Genomic DNA, 18,660 nt, shown 5'->3' on the forward strand with positions numbered 1-18,660 from the left:
AGCAAGACTTTTGGAGTTACAATCTTCACCCACCATGGATTGTTCAGTATTGGCAGTTATTGGACCCATAGGATGTGGTAGTCGTCTACTTGGAGGGTGTGGTGGTGGTGATACCTAGTGGTTGATATGAGACAAGAAGTGGTAGAGGTCGTGGTAGGATCTTGGATATCAGATACTGTACACATTGTGGTTGTGGTTGATATGAAACAATCGGGTCTACTACAGAGTCAGGAAGAGGGGAAAGGAATGAAGTTAACAAAACAAGGGAGGGGGAAGGAGAGGAGGTAACTGTGCACTCCCCTCAAATTGTTTGAACTGATTCAGAGGTAATACAAGATGGGGAGGTAAATATAGAAAAGTTAATAGAGAGGGAGGTTCAGATTGGGAAATCACTTGGATTAGTCTTCTGGGGAGGGGAAGGTTTTGCCTAAATAGCATTCGAGAAATTCGAGCAGAAGAAGAAAGAAGAGAAAAAGGGAAGTCCTAGAGAAAAACAAGGGGTGGAATGAGGAAGAGGAAGAAGAGGAAAATTTGGACGAGAACGAGTAAAGAGGAGTAGGACAGTGGGGGGGGGGAGGGGAAGAGGGATGAAGATTCTCAGTTGGAGTGTGAGAGGTTTGAGGGATGGGAAAAGACGGGAAAAAACAAAACTGGAAAGTTTTGACTTGAGATTGAAACTGGATATTTGGGGAGAGGAGGGTGGAGAATGGGTGGATCTACAAGCTTCAGGATTGTCAGGAGGGGTTGTGATAATTTAGAGTTCATAAGTCTCCAAAGTTGATTTGTTGGAAAATTTCTGGTATTCATTCTAGTTACAGCCTTGTAATTTAGATGCATTCTCAGTTTAATGTTCTGGACATGTAATTGAAGTATGTACTTGATGTTGTTGGTGTGTCATCTAGACAACCAATGTGATAGGATGTAACCTTTTCTTTTAATAAATTTTCTTTCTTCTTGATTCTTCAAAAAAAAAATCTCCATGGAGTTTGAATATGCATAATACACCCATTGTGGTTGACTGGTCGTGAGGGGCATATAATTGACTTTTGTAGACTGTTGAAGAAGCATGCATACCATCTATATACACATTTTTTTGATAAGTAAAATAAAAATTTAATTAAAGATAAAAAGAAGTTACAAAAGAGGGTGTCAAGTCATCACCCAAATACATAGACCAACTTCCAGAATAAAGAACAAGCTCCACATTACAAATCCGATAATCCAGGAACTCTCCTAAACTATTTCCAGAATCCTCCTTTTCTAGCTGACTGAATTCTGGAAGAATCAACAACCATTCTAACATTGATCTGCCCTCAGCCGCGACCATCTTGCCCATGCTGCGGGTTTTGTCTTCAAAAGTCCTACTGCTCCTCTCCTTCCAAATGTTCCAGCAAATTGCAGATGGGATACAGTTCCATGCCCCCTAACAAAAAACTGCACCAGCTCGGCCCACTCTCCTCTATTTGACCCCCAAATCTCGTTCTTTAACGTTAGATCAGAAGACTCCAACTTTGTATCATGCAGTAGTACAACATCTGGGCTGTGTTTTCTCAAAAGATTTTTAACCACTTCTATCCTCTTCCCAACTCTCAATCCCGTCACACTCCATGATAAAAGCTTCACTTTCCTCACCTCCCCTGCCCCCTCCAACAGTCCTTCTATTCCTCTTCCACCGAACCTACTAATCTCCCATCCCCCTCTTCCCCTCCTCTTTCTAGCTCCTCCCTTCTAGACCTTTTGTACTGATCAATAGCCTTTCTCACCACATCCTCTCCTCCCAGGAAAAACAGAACTAAGGTTTTGCTGCCTACCTCAATCTGTCTTTCAGCCAACTCTTCTATGTACACGCTGTACTCTTAATGGACATACCATTATTGGTTTATAGTGATCTCCAATTCTCCATGGAGTTTGGATATGCATAATGCACCCATTGTGGTCGACTGGTTGTGAGGGGTATATGGTTGACTTTTGTAGATTGTTGAAGAAGCATGCATGCCATCTATGCCCATTAGGCTACTTATCATGATGTTGTGTAGTCATTTGCTACATCAACTCAATGAAATAGTTATACTATAACTATTATCCATAGGAGTGGTCTTGGCCCTGAGTGGGCTTAGCACCTATGTTAAAGGCTATAACTTGGGCCTGGGCCTGGGTTGGGTTTTGGGCTTAAGTCACAAATTAAATATTATAAAATATATAGTATTTTATATTATATGACATAATATTTGTATAAAACATATGATACAATTTATGCAATATGAAATATTGTCTATATTATTTATTATAACTATTATTTTGTAATATTTATATAATATAATATAAAACATATATTACAAGTATTGTTTAATATATAAATAATATGTTGTAGGATGGGTCGGGCTTGAAGCGTTGGGCTTAGGCCTGGCCCTAAAATCGTTGGGCTTGATGAACACAAAAACCTATGCCCAAGCTTGGAAATTTTTGGGATGGATGAAATCAACCACCTTTAATTACTGAGGCATATGCTTGGCTAAAATATACTTCTACAACCTCTTCTACTATTACTCTAGCCCAAACATTGGGCACATCGTTGCATTCATTCAATCCAAATGTCACCAAAGCCTTTTATCTTCAAGATGTTCCATAAAAACTTCTAGTCTACTTAGCGGTTCAAAATTTCGATACGCCTTTATGTATTGACAGAGGAGTATTGGAACTTAGAAACACACATAAACTCTTTTTTGTAGTTTTTTTTCAAAGTTTAGTTTTTAGGGAGTTAAAAACATGTTTTTTTTTTAATTGAAAAAGAGTGGGGTTTCGAAACACCTGGAAATAGGCCTATAAGGACCCAAAAGATATGATATGATATGCCCGATACGGGGTGTATCGTATCGAAATTTTGAACCTTGGTTTACTCTATCACAAGCTTTTTACCACCCTCTCCATCCACTATTTGTCTAAAAAATTCAATTGTATTCCACTATCTCTCTCCTCCATCACCTCATTGGCATGAAAATCCCATCCACTATCTATCTACCTCCAACAAAGGCACCTTAGGTTTTAGCGACAATACCTTTGATGAAGTAAGCCGATTCGCAAGGACTTTGGACAAAATTTTATACAAGCTACCCAAAAGGCTGATTAGCTTGAAGTCTTTGATCTCTACAACACCTTCATTCTTAGGAATCAGCTTGATGAAGGTGGCATTATTACCAATTTTAATTTTTGCAGCTTAGTGAACATCTTCAAACACCTCTGGAAGATCCTTTTTAATTACATCCCAATGTTCATGATAGATCATCATCGAGAAACCATTTGGACCTGGGGCTTTACCTTCATCAGTGAGCAGACAACCTCTTTAGTTTCCTATTCATTGAACTCTCTCCAGCTAAATCTTCGTGTCTTCTACTAGTCCAATATGCTAAGGAGGGTCTCCAACTTCTATCCATGAAGTTAAGGTTTTCAAAAAGGTCAATGGTTTCCTTCTTGATGAGATTGGGATCTTCCACCTGCCAATCCGCTAAAGAGGGTATCCAATTTCTATCTGCAGAGTAATTAAAAAAAGTCAAGGATTTTACCTTGCATGATTCTCTCCCATTGGCAAAGTGAGGAAACTTTAAATTACAGACTTGAAGAAGATTACAATTCACTATCATTCTTTATAAATCTTGTCTTGGCTTCAAAGTTGATATGTTACATATTTTTTTTACATTACTTATATGTATATGCATGTTTGCATTTGTTTAGTTGCTCATGGCTTTTGTTTCTGCATATGCTCTATGTTTTAGGAACTTAACCGGGAAGAACCAGCTGGATTGGGTGGGCCACATGCTGAGCATTATGTTCTTGATTCTAGAGGTGCTCTTGTGGAACGACGAGCTGTTGTTTGTAGGGAAAGGCTCATCCTTGGCCATTGTCTTGTCCTTTCTGTCTTAGTTGTACGGACAAGTAAGCAATTAAGAATTTCTTTCAATTGTTTTTCTGGTAATTGTGAACTTGCTGTGCCTTTTGAATGTTTGCAGTAATTAGAAATAAAGCTTTGCATGCAAAGAAGTTAGATGGGGAGTTTCAATCTTTAATTTTGTTATCATTTTTGAACTTTCTTTTTGTGTTTTCTTTTATTTCTTATTTGGATTTCTTCTGTTTTGTGTGTTTTTTTTTTTAGTTTTTTATCCATCAATAATGGGTTTCATAATAGCTTTATAAGTTTACCATATTCAAAGTGTTTAATGCTTAGTTTTGAATATATCTTTTTTTTTTTTCATCTTTTGTTGTCATGTGATATTGTATTTCATAACATAAGTGTATATTATTTGTTCCTTTTAGGGATAGGAAGGTTGAAGGATAGAAATGATTATCATTTGGGGAATTTGGAATCGGAGGTTCCTAGGTGTTAAACAAAATGTGATATTTTGTGATCAAGAGAATTCATGGTTATTGCTGATAAAAAAAGAGTATTCATGGTCTATCGTCTTTTTTTTTTTTGAAGAAAAAGTTAACTTTATTCGAAGAAAAGAAAGGTACATGAGGAGATGTACATAGCAATTAAGCACTCAGAAAGTTACATAGGCAAAAAACTATCACTAAAAAGGGAATCCCTGTGAGCGCCAGATTTAGCTAGACTGTCGGCTTTAGAATTTAGCTCCCTTGGAATCCAGACTACATGAGCATTTAGAGAAGAGAGGATGTCTCTCGCTTCAGCCAGGTAGTGGGCTAAAGCCCAAGGCCCACTGTCAGGGTTAGAAAGCCAGTCAATGGTGTTGGCTGAATCTCCTTTAATGGTAAGGTTTAGTAAGCCCATGTCTTTTGCAATCCTGATGCCGATTAGAGCTGCCATGACTTCGGCCTTTGTTGAGGAGGCTATCCCAATCGGCCCACTAAAAGCTCATCTGATATTGCCATTTCTGTTTTGAATTACCCCTCCAATACCCGCAGCACCTGGGTTTCCAAAAGCACTCCCGTCAAAGTACAAGATCGTCTCCCCTTCCACTTCAGATCTGAAACTGCGGGAAATGATGAGCTGTTTATGATTAGAGTGAAGAAAATTTATGGCGTTTCTTTGAAGGTCATCAAAAGTAACTCCTCTGAAGTAAATTGAGTTGGAGGTCCACAAGAAACATCTATAACAGATTATAGAAATCAGCTCCTCAAAGTTTTTTGTTCTGTTGGTAAACACCCGGTTGTTTCTCTCTTCCCAAATGCTCCAGAAGATAGCATGAGCAGCAGACAGCCATAAAGTTTTTCTTCTTTTGCTTAAACCTCTTCCGGACCATTGCCCTAAGCAATCAATCACATTTTCTGGGAATACCCAGCTGTATTCAAAGAGTGATGGAAAGAAATTCCAAAATTTTCTAGTTTCCTCACAGTGAATCAGGATGTGGTTGGTAGATTCCCCAGCTTTAAGGCAGAAACAGCACACACGGGGAGATAGATAATACCTTCCATGATTCTTTTTCTGAAGGAGGTCGTAAGTATTGATTTTCTTTAACCTGGCTTCCCACACAAAAAAGCATACCCTAGAAGGGATATGAGCACACCAAATTCTCTTGTAGGGGTACTGATCAGTAGCTTGATCTTCCCTAACTAAAGCCTTGAAGCAAGACTTGGTTGAAAACTTACCTGATGGGTGAAGGGTCCAAACACGGAGATCTGGGGAAATTTGGGAGAGGTATACCTCTCTCAGGGTATGCAAGAAGCTAGTGATTTCACTAAGTTCCAGGTCCCTTAAAGGTCTCCTGAGATTTAGATTCCAGTTGAAGTAAGGGGGGTAAAACCTGGGATATGGAAGCTTCTTGGTTTATGGTAAGGCTGAATAGGCGAGGGAAGGAGTTGGCTAAGGTAGAATTACCGCACCATAGATCAGTCCAAAACTTAATTCTATCGCCCTTTCCCACCTTATATCTGATAAAGGATATGAAAAAAGTGTAGTTTGAGATTATACCTTTCCAAAGGTGGGTGTCTTTGACCCGATTCAAGTGGAGCTTGCTATCCCAACCATTGGCGTGCTTTCCGTATTTGCTAGTAATTACAGCAGTCCAAAGCGCATTTGGTTCAAGAGGGAATCGCCACAACCATTTACTGAGAAGAGCTGAGTTTCTTTCTTTCAAGTGGCCTACTCGCAATCCACCTCCCTCCTTTGGTTTGCTAACCTGAGACCACTTCATAAGGTGAGAGCCCCTTTCCCCACCTCCTTCCCAAGTGAAGTTTCTCTGAAGTTTTTCTACCTGAACTGCTATCTTGTTGGGCATGCGGAAGATGGAGAGGTAGTAGGTGGGAAGGTTTGCCAATGCTGCTCTAACTAGAGTGAGCCTCCCCCCTTTTGACAAGTAGTTCCTTTTCCATGTGGCTAACTTCTTCTCACGTTTTTCTAGAATTGGTTCCCAAAAGTTTTGATTTCTCGGGTTTCCTCCAAGGGGCATCCCCAGATAGAGGAAGGGGAGGTTTTCTGCCTTACATCCCAAGATCTCTGTGAAAGTGTCCAAGGAGTAAGTATCAGCTAGATTTAGGCCAGCAATACTGCTCTTTGCAAAGTTTACTTGCAGTCCAGAAACCCATTCAAAACAGGTGATGACCCATTTCAGATTTGATACAAATTCTTCATCAGCCTCTAGGAAAAGGATGGTATCGTCGGCAAACTGGAGATGAGATGTCTGGGTGGCTTCCCGTCTGACTTCAAAACCTCTCAAAAGACCAAGAGAGATAGCCTTGTTCACCAGTTGGCTAAAGATTTCTGTGACTAGAGTAAAGAGCAATGGGGAGAGGGGGCAGCCTTGTCTTAATCCTCTGCTAGCATTAAAATATCCTTTTGGTTGCCCGTTTATTAGAACTGAGAACCAGGTGGAGCTTATACATCCCTCAACCCACTGAATCCACTTGTTTCCAAATCCCATTAATCTCATTATTTCTGTGAGACACTCCCAATCTACTTTGTCGTGTGCTTTTTCCAAATCGAGTTTCACAATCACCCCTGGTTTGCCATTCATCTTCCTCTCTTTAACACATTCGTTTGCTATTAGGATGCTGTCAATGGTTTGTTGCCCTTTGACAAATGCAAACTGATTTGGGGAAATGATTTCCCCTAGGTCTTTTTTTAGTCTTTCGGCTAGAACCTTTGCTAAAATTTTGTATACACTCCCAGTCAAGCTGATAGGCCTGAAATCTTTTGCTTCTAGAGTACCCTTTCTCTTGGGAATCAAGCATATGAAATTAGAATTGTTTCCTTTGTTGACAATGGCTGAATGATAGAAATCATTAAACACCTGCATTAAATCTGAACTAATTATGCTCCAACAAATCTGATAAAATAGAATTGGGAAACCATCATGCTAAAGACAACATCCTTCACTTCTTGATCTTGAAACTCTCTTTCTAACCATAGACTATTCTCCTCTGACAGTTTAAGCCCTTCCCAAAAGCTTATGGATAGTTTTCTGTTTTCTTTCTTTGAGTAAAGATCTTTAAAGAAGTATAAGAAAGCTTCAGAAATTTCCTTAGGGTCCTCCACTTCTCGTTGCCCGATTTTTCATTTTGTTATAGGAGGGTCCTTAGGGTCTTCCACTTCTTGTGTCTCCATGTGAGCCTATTCGATCTATAGCATAATTTTGAAGGTGCCAAGGTGAGGCTAAGCGGCCAGGGGGTGCCTTGTTGCTTAGTCACCTAGGTGTATATGGTCAAGTCTATAGGTCCTTATATCCATTACTGGAACATTTGAAGCAAGAGGCCCAATTTGATGCCACTCTGTCCAGTATACAGACTCAATGGGCTTGGGATCCTTCTAGCTCTCCTGGATATTCAGTTGTACACGACACTTTCTACTACAAGGGATATCTTGCCCTTTCACCTGGGTCTTCTCACCTTCTTGAGCTTTCGTAGATTTTTCATGCAACTCCGGCTAGTGGTCATTTAGTAGTGTTGCACACGTACTGGTGCCTTGCCACATTATTATTGGAGGGGTATGCCCAAGGCTTTTCGGGACTTTTAGCTAAGTATGACACTTTCTAAAGCCATAATTATGACAATCTCCAGTTGGTCTTCTTAATCCTCTTCCTATTACAACGAGTTTGGGAGGACATCTTTATGGATTTTATAACTGGCTTACCTCCTTCCCTAGGGAAGTTTGTCATTTGGGTGGTGGTTGACCGGTTCACCAAGTATGGTTACTTTGTTATCTCTTTCATCCATTCACAGTTGCCTCTCTTGCTGAAGTCTTCATTAGAGTGATTGGCCATCTTCATGGTACACCTAGGTCCATTGGGTCAGGCTGAGACCCTACCTTTGTAAGCAACTTCTGCTGTGAGTACTTCAGGCTACAAGGAGTGCTGCTGCAACACTATACGCATCATCCTTAGAGTGATGGGAAAATAGAGGTCCTCAATCGTTGATTGGAAACATATCTTCGTTCTTTTGTTGGTGATCACCCCAAGCAATGGTTTCACTGGCTCCTATGGGTTGAGTGGTGGTACAACTCTACTTTTCATTCAGAAGCAAGCATAATGCCTTTCTAGGCTCTCTATGGGAGGGACCCTCCAGTTGTTCTCCCTTACTAATTAGGATCCATATCAAAAGCTTCTATTGATTGGCATTTGCAATAAATGGATGATATCTTACAGGAGCTAAAGTTCAATTTGCACTGTGCCCGACAATTTATGAAGGCAGTCTATGATAATCATCATTGCCAGGTGGAGTTCTAGATGGTGATGTGGTGTTTCTTCATTTTCGGCCTTATAAGCAAGTGAGTGTGGCACGGTGGGCTTGACATAAGTTAGACCCATGATACTTTGGGTCATTTCGGGTTCTTGAATGAATTGGCTAGGTGGCATATCAACTTGACCTTTCAGCACGTTCGCACCTACATCCCATCTTCCGTGTATCCTTACTCAAGAAACTGTTGGAGTCAAATGCAATTGGCAGCCTGGTTTTACCTAACTTTACTGAGGGAGGTTTTTACAAGTTGAACCAGCTTAGATATGGGACTTTAGGTGGGTTTGTCATGGCCGGAAGCTACGGAAGCCCTAGTACTCTGGTCCCATTTACCCCCTGAAAATGCCATGTGGGAGTCTTATTCCCAACTACAACAAGAATTTTCTCACATTGACCTTGAGGCCAGGTCAATCTTAGGGGGTGGGAGTTGTTAGACAGTAGTCCAATTGGTAGCCCAAACCCATGGGAAGCGCAGAGCCCAACTTGAGCATTTAGGAGCTAGGAGGTGGTTCAGATGGAATGGTTCATTCCCATCCAAGGTTCAAGCATGTTAATGTGAGATGTCTGTGTCATCTGGACTGGCTTACGGGCATTTTTAATGTGATGTAATTGGATTTGCAACAAATGTATAAAAGAGTTGTAAAAGGAGATGAATAGTAGCTCCCAAAATTCCAAATCATTTCCCTCTTTTCTCTCTCCCTCCCCTCTCTCTGCTAATTTTCTTCTCCTTCTTGGCTCTCAATCTCAGGAGAGTGAGCTTCTTGAATCTGCTCCAGAGTTGGGCTGCTCCTAACACGCCTGAAGGAAGATTCCACTTGCATTCAAAAAATGAGAAAAACCGATCCCAAATACAAACAACAAATGAACTGGAGATTAGCAAATGGTAACAAGTCTCACAACCAACTTTGTAGAGAGTGCACAAATTAGGGGATAAGCACTAGTAAGGCCTTTGTTTATGAAGAGTGTAAAGTATTGATCTTCCCATGGAAAACCTCACAACAAAAGGCTCCAATCTTATGATGGATTTCTTTCATTGGGAAAGATTGCAGGGATAATTGTGGAGGGCAAAGAACATCAAAGAAAGAAGTACATAAGAAGAGGCCCCTAGGGTGGAGAGTCCATACATGACTATCAGGCTTTTGAAGATCCAAGTAGACTCCTAGGAGTTGCAACAAATTCAAAATCCTTTGGTGTTTAGACTCCCTAATGCTTCTTCTAAACCCCGAGTCCCAATCAAAGGAAGAGGAAGACATGACATTTAGAAATTGGTTCATTTTTGAAGGTAGAGATTGAAAATAAAGACGGGAAATGATCTTTAAGGGGGACATCTCCACACATAGCTCCTCCCCGAACTGAATTTTATTACTGAAACCAACCTATACGGCTATACCTGATAGAGATCTGAAACATTGGAAGCACATTATGGATAACCTTTCAAGGAAAAGAGAAAGCAGACCTAAAGGATATGCTAGCATTCCACCCGTTAGCCATGAATCCATACCATAGTTTCTCAGTTTCCATAGGCCACCTCCATAACCACTTCCCTAGTAAAGACCTTTAGAAAAAAAAAACGACTTACCTAGTAAAACCTTAGTTTTCTCTTTTAAGTTTCCTATACCCAAGCCCTCCCGGTCCTTCTGCACACTACTTAAAAATTCCTTTCCAATCATCTTGCTATTTCTTCATCCAAAGACGGCCAGTCATTTCCTTTCACACTCTTTCACCGAAAGGTCTTCTATAAATGGATTTGGAGTGTTCACAAACACCTTAGCTATCTCCTTGATTAGAAATCACTTCTCCCTTCACTTACAATTTTGCCACACTTCTTTCTTCTCCTTCCATTTGCTAATACATGAACAAGTCTATTATTCTTGTTCCTTTCCTGATCCATTTATGCCTTTGACTTTTGTCTCCAACAAACCTTCTCCTATAAAGGACCTCCTCCAACTCCTTTTTTAACATCCACCTCTATCCTTCTTGCTCACTAGGGTTTTTTTGGCTCTCCTTTACACCCAATTGCTCATTGCTCAATCTGAGAAACCACATTTAATTGTTTTTCTAATCTTCCAAAATGATCCCTATTCCAATCCTTTTTAGCTTTTTACCTTCTATAACTTCTTGTGAAACCACACCCCTTTCCACTTAATGCCTCTTAAATCTTCTCTCAACCACTCATTCACTTTATATACAAAGTTTGGGTGAGTTAACTACATATTCTCAAATGTAAATGATAAAAGTTCCACTCAAGATTCTTGAAAGCCTAATTTGATAGGATAGTGGTCTGAGGTTACTCTAGTTAAATCTCTAGATATCATTACTTCTCAATGGTTTTCCCAATCTAGACTAAATCAGAATTTGTCCAATTTTGAGCCTAGAGGGTTTTCTTGGAAATTGGACCAAGTGAGCCTAGCTTGTAGTAGAGGAGGTTCCTTTGATCAGGTCAACATTTTCTTTTTTGCTTGATAAGTTTGGAGTTGGAGTGAACTGTCTTGACCTTTTGGTGATAGGTTGAATGTTCAAATGATCTAGGTTGGTTAGAAACACTGATTTGGGGAGGAGTGGAGTGGACAGGTCCAAGTTGTATTGGGTACAATAATTCCATGCTAGTTTCTTTTTCCCACCCATGGATTTGTGGTTGGACTGGACCATCTTGACATCCAGGTGACAGTTTGAATGGTCCAATGTCTGGGTCAATTATGTATTTATGTGTAAAAAATACTGCTATGGAGAGGAGTGGGCAGATCCAAGTTGTTGCAATACAACAATTCCATGATAGTTTCTTTCCCACCCATTGGGTGATTGCTCTTAAGGTGAATTTACTTTAGGGTAACATTTGTTTTTGTTGGGACAGGCCTTTTTCATTTTTGGTCCCAGTCCTTAATCTTCTTATGCCCTGATTTCTAGTACTTTTTTTACCATTACGCATAAATAGATATGTTAGGATACTAGATCTGGTTGTATGATGCAGCCAACCATCTGATTTCCTTTTCTGAATATTATTCATTTTTACGACTACAATCAGCTCAGCTGTACTTATACTAAAATGATGATACTTCCCTTAAGACATCACATGCTAATGACCTTGTAACTTGACTCCTTGTAAGTTCTCCTATCAGAAAGATTTTATATAAATTGGCCTTTGTAGTTGATGCAAGCTGAAGATGAAAATGGGGGAAAATGATGAACTGTTGATGGTGGAATCAAAAACTTGTAAATAGGAGCTAAAGTGGTAGGGTACTCAGGGACTTGCTCAACCCATTGGTTCAGTGGAATCACTTGACTCTAATGGGGGATTCATGTTGTTACCAACAAAGATCAATTCAATCCCTGAAAACTGCTTTCCTTGTCATGCATAATGGGCACATGTAGAGGGCTGTAGCTTGTGAAAGAAGACACCTCCAACATCCGGAGAGATGCACCACACAGGAAACTACTATTATTTATAACCTTGTACCTCACTTATAGATGGTAACTTTGACTATTGAGATCACATTCCCATGCATGGATTCACACCATAATATGATGCACTAAGGTGTATATCACAATTCAGTGATGTTTTCTATGACAGTAGTTTCATAACTCTAGCTTCTAGTAATGTTTGATATTAAATCATTGTTAGTTTATCCTGAAGTTTGATTGTTGGGTGTTCAATAAGGCATTGCTTGGAGAAAACAAAAATCAAACCGAAGGGTCTCTTCTCTCTTTTTAATTATTAAAGGAGATGTGATTGGATTGTATTGTTTATCAAAATGGTGAGTACCCAAATATGGACTATAAACACCTTCTACCACCCCCCTAAAAACCCAACTCCAATAATGAACATTGGTGTTCTTTTTTGCACGTCTATCTGCTACTGTGTTGGTTCTAACACTCCCTGATATTGTTAAAATAATGAGGCAAACACCAGAATTTGCTCCTCACTCTTCGCCATCATCTTGTTGCATCTTTTAGTTTGCTTCAAAAGCCAAGGAGAAGAACCAAAACTGTTATGTGATGTTATCCATGTGAAGAATTTTCAGTTCCACTTCAGTTGAGTTTAAGATCCCCTTTGGACTCCACCAAATGCAGAAACTATGATCCCATCAGACTTGAGGAAAACCCCTCCAAACCCGGCTGGCCCTGGGTTACAACTTGAGCTTCCATCGAAGTGTAGTCTTATTATCACACTGATATAGCAGTTAGCAGAAGGGAATCAACTCTCCAAGCACTCTATGTTTAAAGAGATTGATCTCCTATAAATGGACGTGTAAAAGGAATGGTGAGAGTGGACCTGTGATCCTACTCTCAATTGTATAGTGAGCACATCTGTGGGAGAAATGGGAGAAAAAACCAAATATATGAACAATCCCTGATATTTCCTGAATCAGATCTATTTGAAACTTAACACTGATCTTCTGAACTCTTAATTATCCAATGCTTTGAGCTGACCCGTCTGATGCACGTGAACAAGTAATGCCTGATAGGAAAGGGAAAACAAAGCACTCACCTGGATACCATTATCAGATGTGAGTTTGCTTATTACAGACTCAACAATACCTGGAGCCTGCTTTACTAATCAATATAACTGGCATTTAATTAAGAGAAACAACCTGGTGGATATTAAGTCCACCAAGAAACCAGATGCCCAGGACCAGAACCCGGTAACAATCCTTTTATCTTGATACCTATATCTATATGAAACTAAATTAGGGTTTATGCATTTGAATATCATTGGGAGTGTTCTATATGAAACTAAATAAGGGTTTATGCATGCGATTACCAAGGTGGCAGTGGACAAAAATTCTAGTGTGGCTGAGGATTTGCAAGTGCTAAATGGCAGTGTGGTGTGGGATCCTCAGTTCAGAAGACTTTTGAATGATTGGGAAGTAGAAGATATGTTGGTTTTGCTTCAAAGATTATATGACACTCAGGTGGACATTGGGAGCATTGATAGAAGAGTGTGGATTTCAGTTAAATCCTTCTATAAGGCTTTCTCATGGTCAGAAGAGCAGAATATCCAAGTTCAGGTCATCTGGTGCAAGAATCTTCCATCTAAGGTGGCCTTTTTTGTGTGGTTGGCCTGCCTGAATAGACTCTCAACCAGAGACAATCTGATCAGAAAAGGGATGCAGTTGACGTCCACTACCTGTGTCTTTTGTGAGGCTCAAGTGGAATCTGTGAATCACCTTCTGTTACACTGCAGTTTTGCCCAAGAAGTGTGGTTTAAAATCTGGAACCTGTTTGAAATAAAGAGCTGCTGCCTGAAGTCAGTTATGGATTTTGTAAAAGGCTGGATTTTAGGGGTTTATCCTTGAAAGGAAAGGTGGCTTGGAACATGGTGCCTGTAGCTGTTTTTTGAGTTCGGCTTCCATCAGGGCAACACCCATTCGAGCAGCCTTTACAGCCTTGCATTGGGAATATCTCCACACTCATGTGTTTTATTTCATGGGGAGATATTCCCAGTGCAAGGTTGCAAGAGGCTGTTGGGATGGTGTGAGCACGGGCTTGCCCTAATTGAAGCCAATCTCCTGTTTTTTGGTGTTTATGGCAGGAATGAAATGCAAGAGTTTTCAACAACAAACACAATTCTCCTGACACAGTGTTTCAGAGAATAGTGGACAAAATGATGTCTTGGCTTTCTCTAAACAAATTATTCAAGAATAGGATCTACAACACTTTTTTTGTACATGAAAAAATCTTTTTTTAAAGCAGGGCTGGGGGGTATAGAGCTGCTCAAGCAGTTTTTCATAAATTCCTGTGTACAGCTTCTTGTTGTACATGGTTTTCTTATTTAATAAATTCATCATTGAGCAAGATATAAATTGTACTTAGTAAGGGAATGTTATTGTTTGGATGGTGATTTTACTTTTTGGTTCTTTGCAGGTCCAAAGGATGTGAAGGACGTGTTTGCTCTTTTAAAAGATTGTTCCGCTGAAGTTAATAGTGGTAGCGTTCCTCTCAAACTTCAGGTCATATTACTCTTCGTTGAAGAACAGGCTCGTTTCATTTTTATATTGTTACATGACCTCTATTGTAGTCTTCAATCCTTAAGAAGTGGTGGTGCCTCTTCTACCTCATTAAACATTACTTGTTTCGTTGCAGATCTCATTCAGTCTTCTATTTTCTCTCATTATTGCTTTCATATCTGATGCTCTAAGCACTGTACCTGATAAGGCATCTGTCCTGTCGCATGATGCATCTTTCAGATGTGAATTTCAAGATCTTGTAAGCTTAAAGTTTACTGCTGCTGTCATTTGATTTTTCTCTTAGATTATTGCTAAATTTTAATTCATTATTGCAGGTTATGTCCACTGGAACTGATCCAAATGTTGAGGGGTTTGTTGATGGAATAAGACTTGCATGGATTGTACATTTGATGTTAACACAAGATGGAATTACTGCTAGGGAGACAATCTCAGGTGCTTCATCCCGTGATCTTGGAAACGTTTATTCATGTCTGGAAGTTGTCTGCAGAAACAATGTTTTCCAGTTTTTTCTGGATAAAATTCTCCGAACTGCAGCCTACCAGGTTTGGTTATTAATGTGGTACAATTATTTTGAATTGTAGGTATTAGAAATGGGTGACATGTTTTGTTTCTTCTTCTTCTTCTTTTCCTTTTTTGAATGTGTTTTTGTGTTGGGGGGCGGGGGGCCCTATGAACATGCTCCAATCTTGATTCTCTTCTGCTTGTTCTTTGAACAGAATGATGATGAGGATATGATCTATATGTATAATGCTTATCTGCACAAGTTGATTACATGCTTCCTTTCACATCCGCTTGCTAGAAACAAGGTTAGTTGTTCTTGATTGTTTGTTTCATTCTCAGAATTTGTGAGATGCTGTTTCCAACTGTTATCTTGATTAACAAGGCTATGTTTGGTTAAAATTCTGCTCTAAAGAATTACTATTAGAAGAATTCTCTTTCTCTTTCTCTCTCTAAAAAACTATTTGAAGAATGAGTTTCCAGCCAAAAGTGATTCGTTTTTGAAGCTAAAAAAAATCTTAGAATGAGTTTTAAGACCAAAAAAGAATTAGTTCAAACAATTTTCATACATCCTGACTAAAAAATTGTTCTTAGGATCACAAAATTCATTAGAATTAATTCTCTAGAAGTATTCCAAAGTTCCAAACACACCTTTAACTGCTTACAAGTTTCATTGTCCTCATTCAAGAATTTTATTTATCAGATACCAAAAAATCCTTATCTTAGAATTTGAGAAGATAATAACAGTTTTATGCACTGGACGCCATATAATCTAGAAAAAGATTTTGGATGGCGCTGATGATGATTTGTAAATCAGCACAAATCAAGAGATGTTATCTATACAAGGTCTGCATGTTCAAAAGTTAGAAGAAAAGAGAATCAGAAATCTAGTCAAATATATTCATTGGCTGTTTACAGGTCTGAGAACGATGCCAGTAGATAAGAGTTTTTTGTTTTTTCTTTTCTTTTTTTTTTGTCTCTCATAAGGCTCCATGACTATTTTGAGATATTATTTAACATAATTATGTTCATGCCTTTGTTAGTGTAAACGTGAAAATTTCATTTCTTACCTCCCTTTTGAGGCTAGCATTTGCATTATTTTCCTTGAAATAAAAGGGAGGGTGGCCAAATTTCTTCTCTCTTTTATTTACCAGAATATCATGAACAAACAAAATTGGTACATAAATCTTGCCCATAGAATGTCTGTATTGGCACAGAGAAGTCACAGCAATAAAAACACTTGAAACAAAACTCAGAATCCAGTATCTTTCCAAAATAGATATAGTAAAATGGAAACACTTTCCAAAAGCATAAAAAAGATGACTGAGGTCACCTTGGTTAGCTTCTCAGATCAGCAACTGCTCTAGCTGATGATCTTCTTAGGGAGGAAGACATCAGTCATTGTACTTTAATGGAAGCTCACTTGGTAACCCCGGACCCTCAGGAACAGGGTGTGTGTTCAGGGACAGATGGGGCAAAGTGATAGCATTATACTCAGGCCCAAATGGCATGGGAGATTCTGTTAGAGCTGAAGTAATGGTGGTATTATGGGGACTGAGTATAGCTAAACAACTTATCTTCCAACACGTGGAGGTCGAAGGGGATTCTAAGGTTGTAATATTCTGGATGAGCAATAAAAGTTCAGATGTTTGGACTTACAGGCAAACTTGAAGGGAGTTTGGCGGTAGCTAAGAATTGGGAGCAATCTGTCATTGGCTAAACAAGGGGTTCAAAGGAAACATTTGTTTTGGTCAAAGTTGTAATGTAATCTCGGTGGTGTTTCTAATGGATGAGGAAATGATACCCATACACTATAATGTGATGTTTATAATGTAACCTAAATTGAAGTTAATGATTTTTTGTTACTGATGAAAAAAGTCGATAGTCCTTGTATTTGGCATTATATCCCTTACATTATAGCTGTTATTTGCATCTGGGGATAATTTTTCTAGGGAAGTATAACAGTGGGACTAGCTCTCATTTGCATTGTTCAGTAGGGTCATCTATCAGATTCATGTGCTTATTTCTTGATTCCATAGCAACTTCTCTCGGTTACTGATGAGGAAAAAGAATAGTGTGGATAAAACTAGAAACGAATGTGTTTGACCTCTATCCATCTGTATTTCTCCTTTTTTTGGTCTTTCTCCTCCCCCTCCCCCTCCCTCTTTCTCTTCTTAATGCAATATTTTTTTCATTTCTATTTTTCTATTTGTCATCTTTATGTGCTTATAGAATCATTTCTGTTAGGTGAAAGAAATGAAGGAGAAGGCTATGAGTGCACTTAGTCCATACCTAATGGCTGGATCACATGACTTCAGACATGATTCTGATTTGAATTCCCAGCAGACAGTTGAAAAGAGTCCTCAGCCATTTGTTTCCCTATTGGAAATGGTTAGCGAGATCTACCAGGTTAGTTTCAATTCCATCTACAATTTTGACATTGTTCAAGAACATATGTATAAACCAGGAAGGTAGTGAGCAACTTATCAAAAAGAAAAAAAACTATAAGGTTAGTCAGTAATGAGCATTGGCTTTTTTCTTTATTTTTTCAAAAATTTATATAATAACCCATATTTATCCAGTAAACTAGTGTTGTTAGACTCAGGCTGGACTGGATGGTTGAACTATCAGACTTGGGAATGGTGGGCTTTCTGGTTTTCATTTTTTTGTTCAGAAACTGTCAACCTGCTATTAACTTGGGTGAACTGTTAAAAAGTGTTTTGTTTTTAGCAACCCAGCCGATTTTCAACGACCTGCTTGGGTCATTGCTTCTTCGTAATGTATAAAATGTCAATGAAGAGAGTTGATCCTATGACCTTTTGTGTTTATTTTTATTTCTCTAATGTTTATATTGGCCAAATTTGTTGTTGGGAACTTGATTTTGGATTTGATCCTTGTCCTACCAGAATTTTCTGAGATTCAATGATGCTCATTTGGATTCATGTAGTGAACCCCATATAGTTGGTATAAGGCTTAGGTGATGATGACATGCATATTTGGTCAATATTTGTCACTGGTCTTTGGGTCAACCCACTGGTTGGGCTGCTTGACCCGTGACCTGCTGGCCTTTCCAGTTTTGTTAATGGTTTAAGTCTAACAACGTTCAGTCCCTTTAACATAATAAAGAGGATTGGCAACCTGGCCTATTTTAGGGGTGGCAAATGGGTGGGTTGGGTTGGATGAGGGTTGAGTACCAACCCACCCATTCTGACCCACTAACCCATTTGTCACCCATGTTAGTGGATCACAACCCACTTTGACCCTGACCCACCGTAACCCACCCATTTGACCCTCTTAACTTTTTATTTTTTTAATTTTCTATGTTTTAATTGCACAAAGTATATAATTATATATTGCAACTAAGAAACACAAAAGTTCATTTTTTAAGTAAAAATAAAAAATGCATAAAAACACAAAATGTCAAAAAATATATATTTCATGTAAAACAAAAATTGCAAAGAAAAAACAAAAAATTGTCATAAATTGCAGAAAAATCAGAAAAATATAAAAAACA

General features: G+C 38.9%; 1 protein-coding gene across 2 annotated transcripts in view; it reads left to right on the forward strand.

The window, feature by feature from the left end:
- EMB3142 (nuclear pore complex protein (DUF3414)) overlaps window positions 1-18,660 on the forward strand; it is a 75,546-nt gene that overhangs the window by 19,039 nt on the left and 37,847 nt on the right. For both annotated transcript variants that reach the window (XM_010251797.3, XM_088893198.1), the window contains exons 6-11: window positions 3,771-3,930; window positions 14,545-14,630; window positions 14,764-14,886; window positions 14,963-15,190; window positions 15,365-15,454; window positions 17,394-17,555. In XM_010251797.3, the coding sequence (XP_010250099.1) occupies window positions 3,771-3,930; window positions 14,545-14,630; window positions 14,764-14,886; window positions 14,963-15,190; window positions 15,365-15,454; window positions 17,394-17,555 (849 nt within the window). The remainder of the gene's footprint in view (window positions 1-3,770; window positions 3,931-14,544; window positions 14,631-14,763; window positions 14,887-14,962; window positions 15,191-15,364; window positions 15,455-17,393; window positions 17,556-18,660) is intronic.

Source organism: Nelumbo nucifera, chromosome 8 (assembly GCF_055504915.1).
Source record: "Nelumbo nucifera cultivar China Antique chromosome 8, China Antique-T2T, whole genome shotgun sequence".
In the NCBI taxonomy this organism is placed as follows: domain Eukaryota; kingdom Viridiplantae; phylum Streptophyta; class Magnoliopsida; order Proteales; family Nelumbonaceae; genus Nelumbo; species Nelumbo nucifera.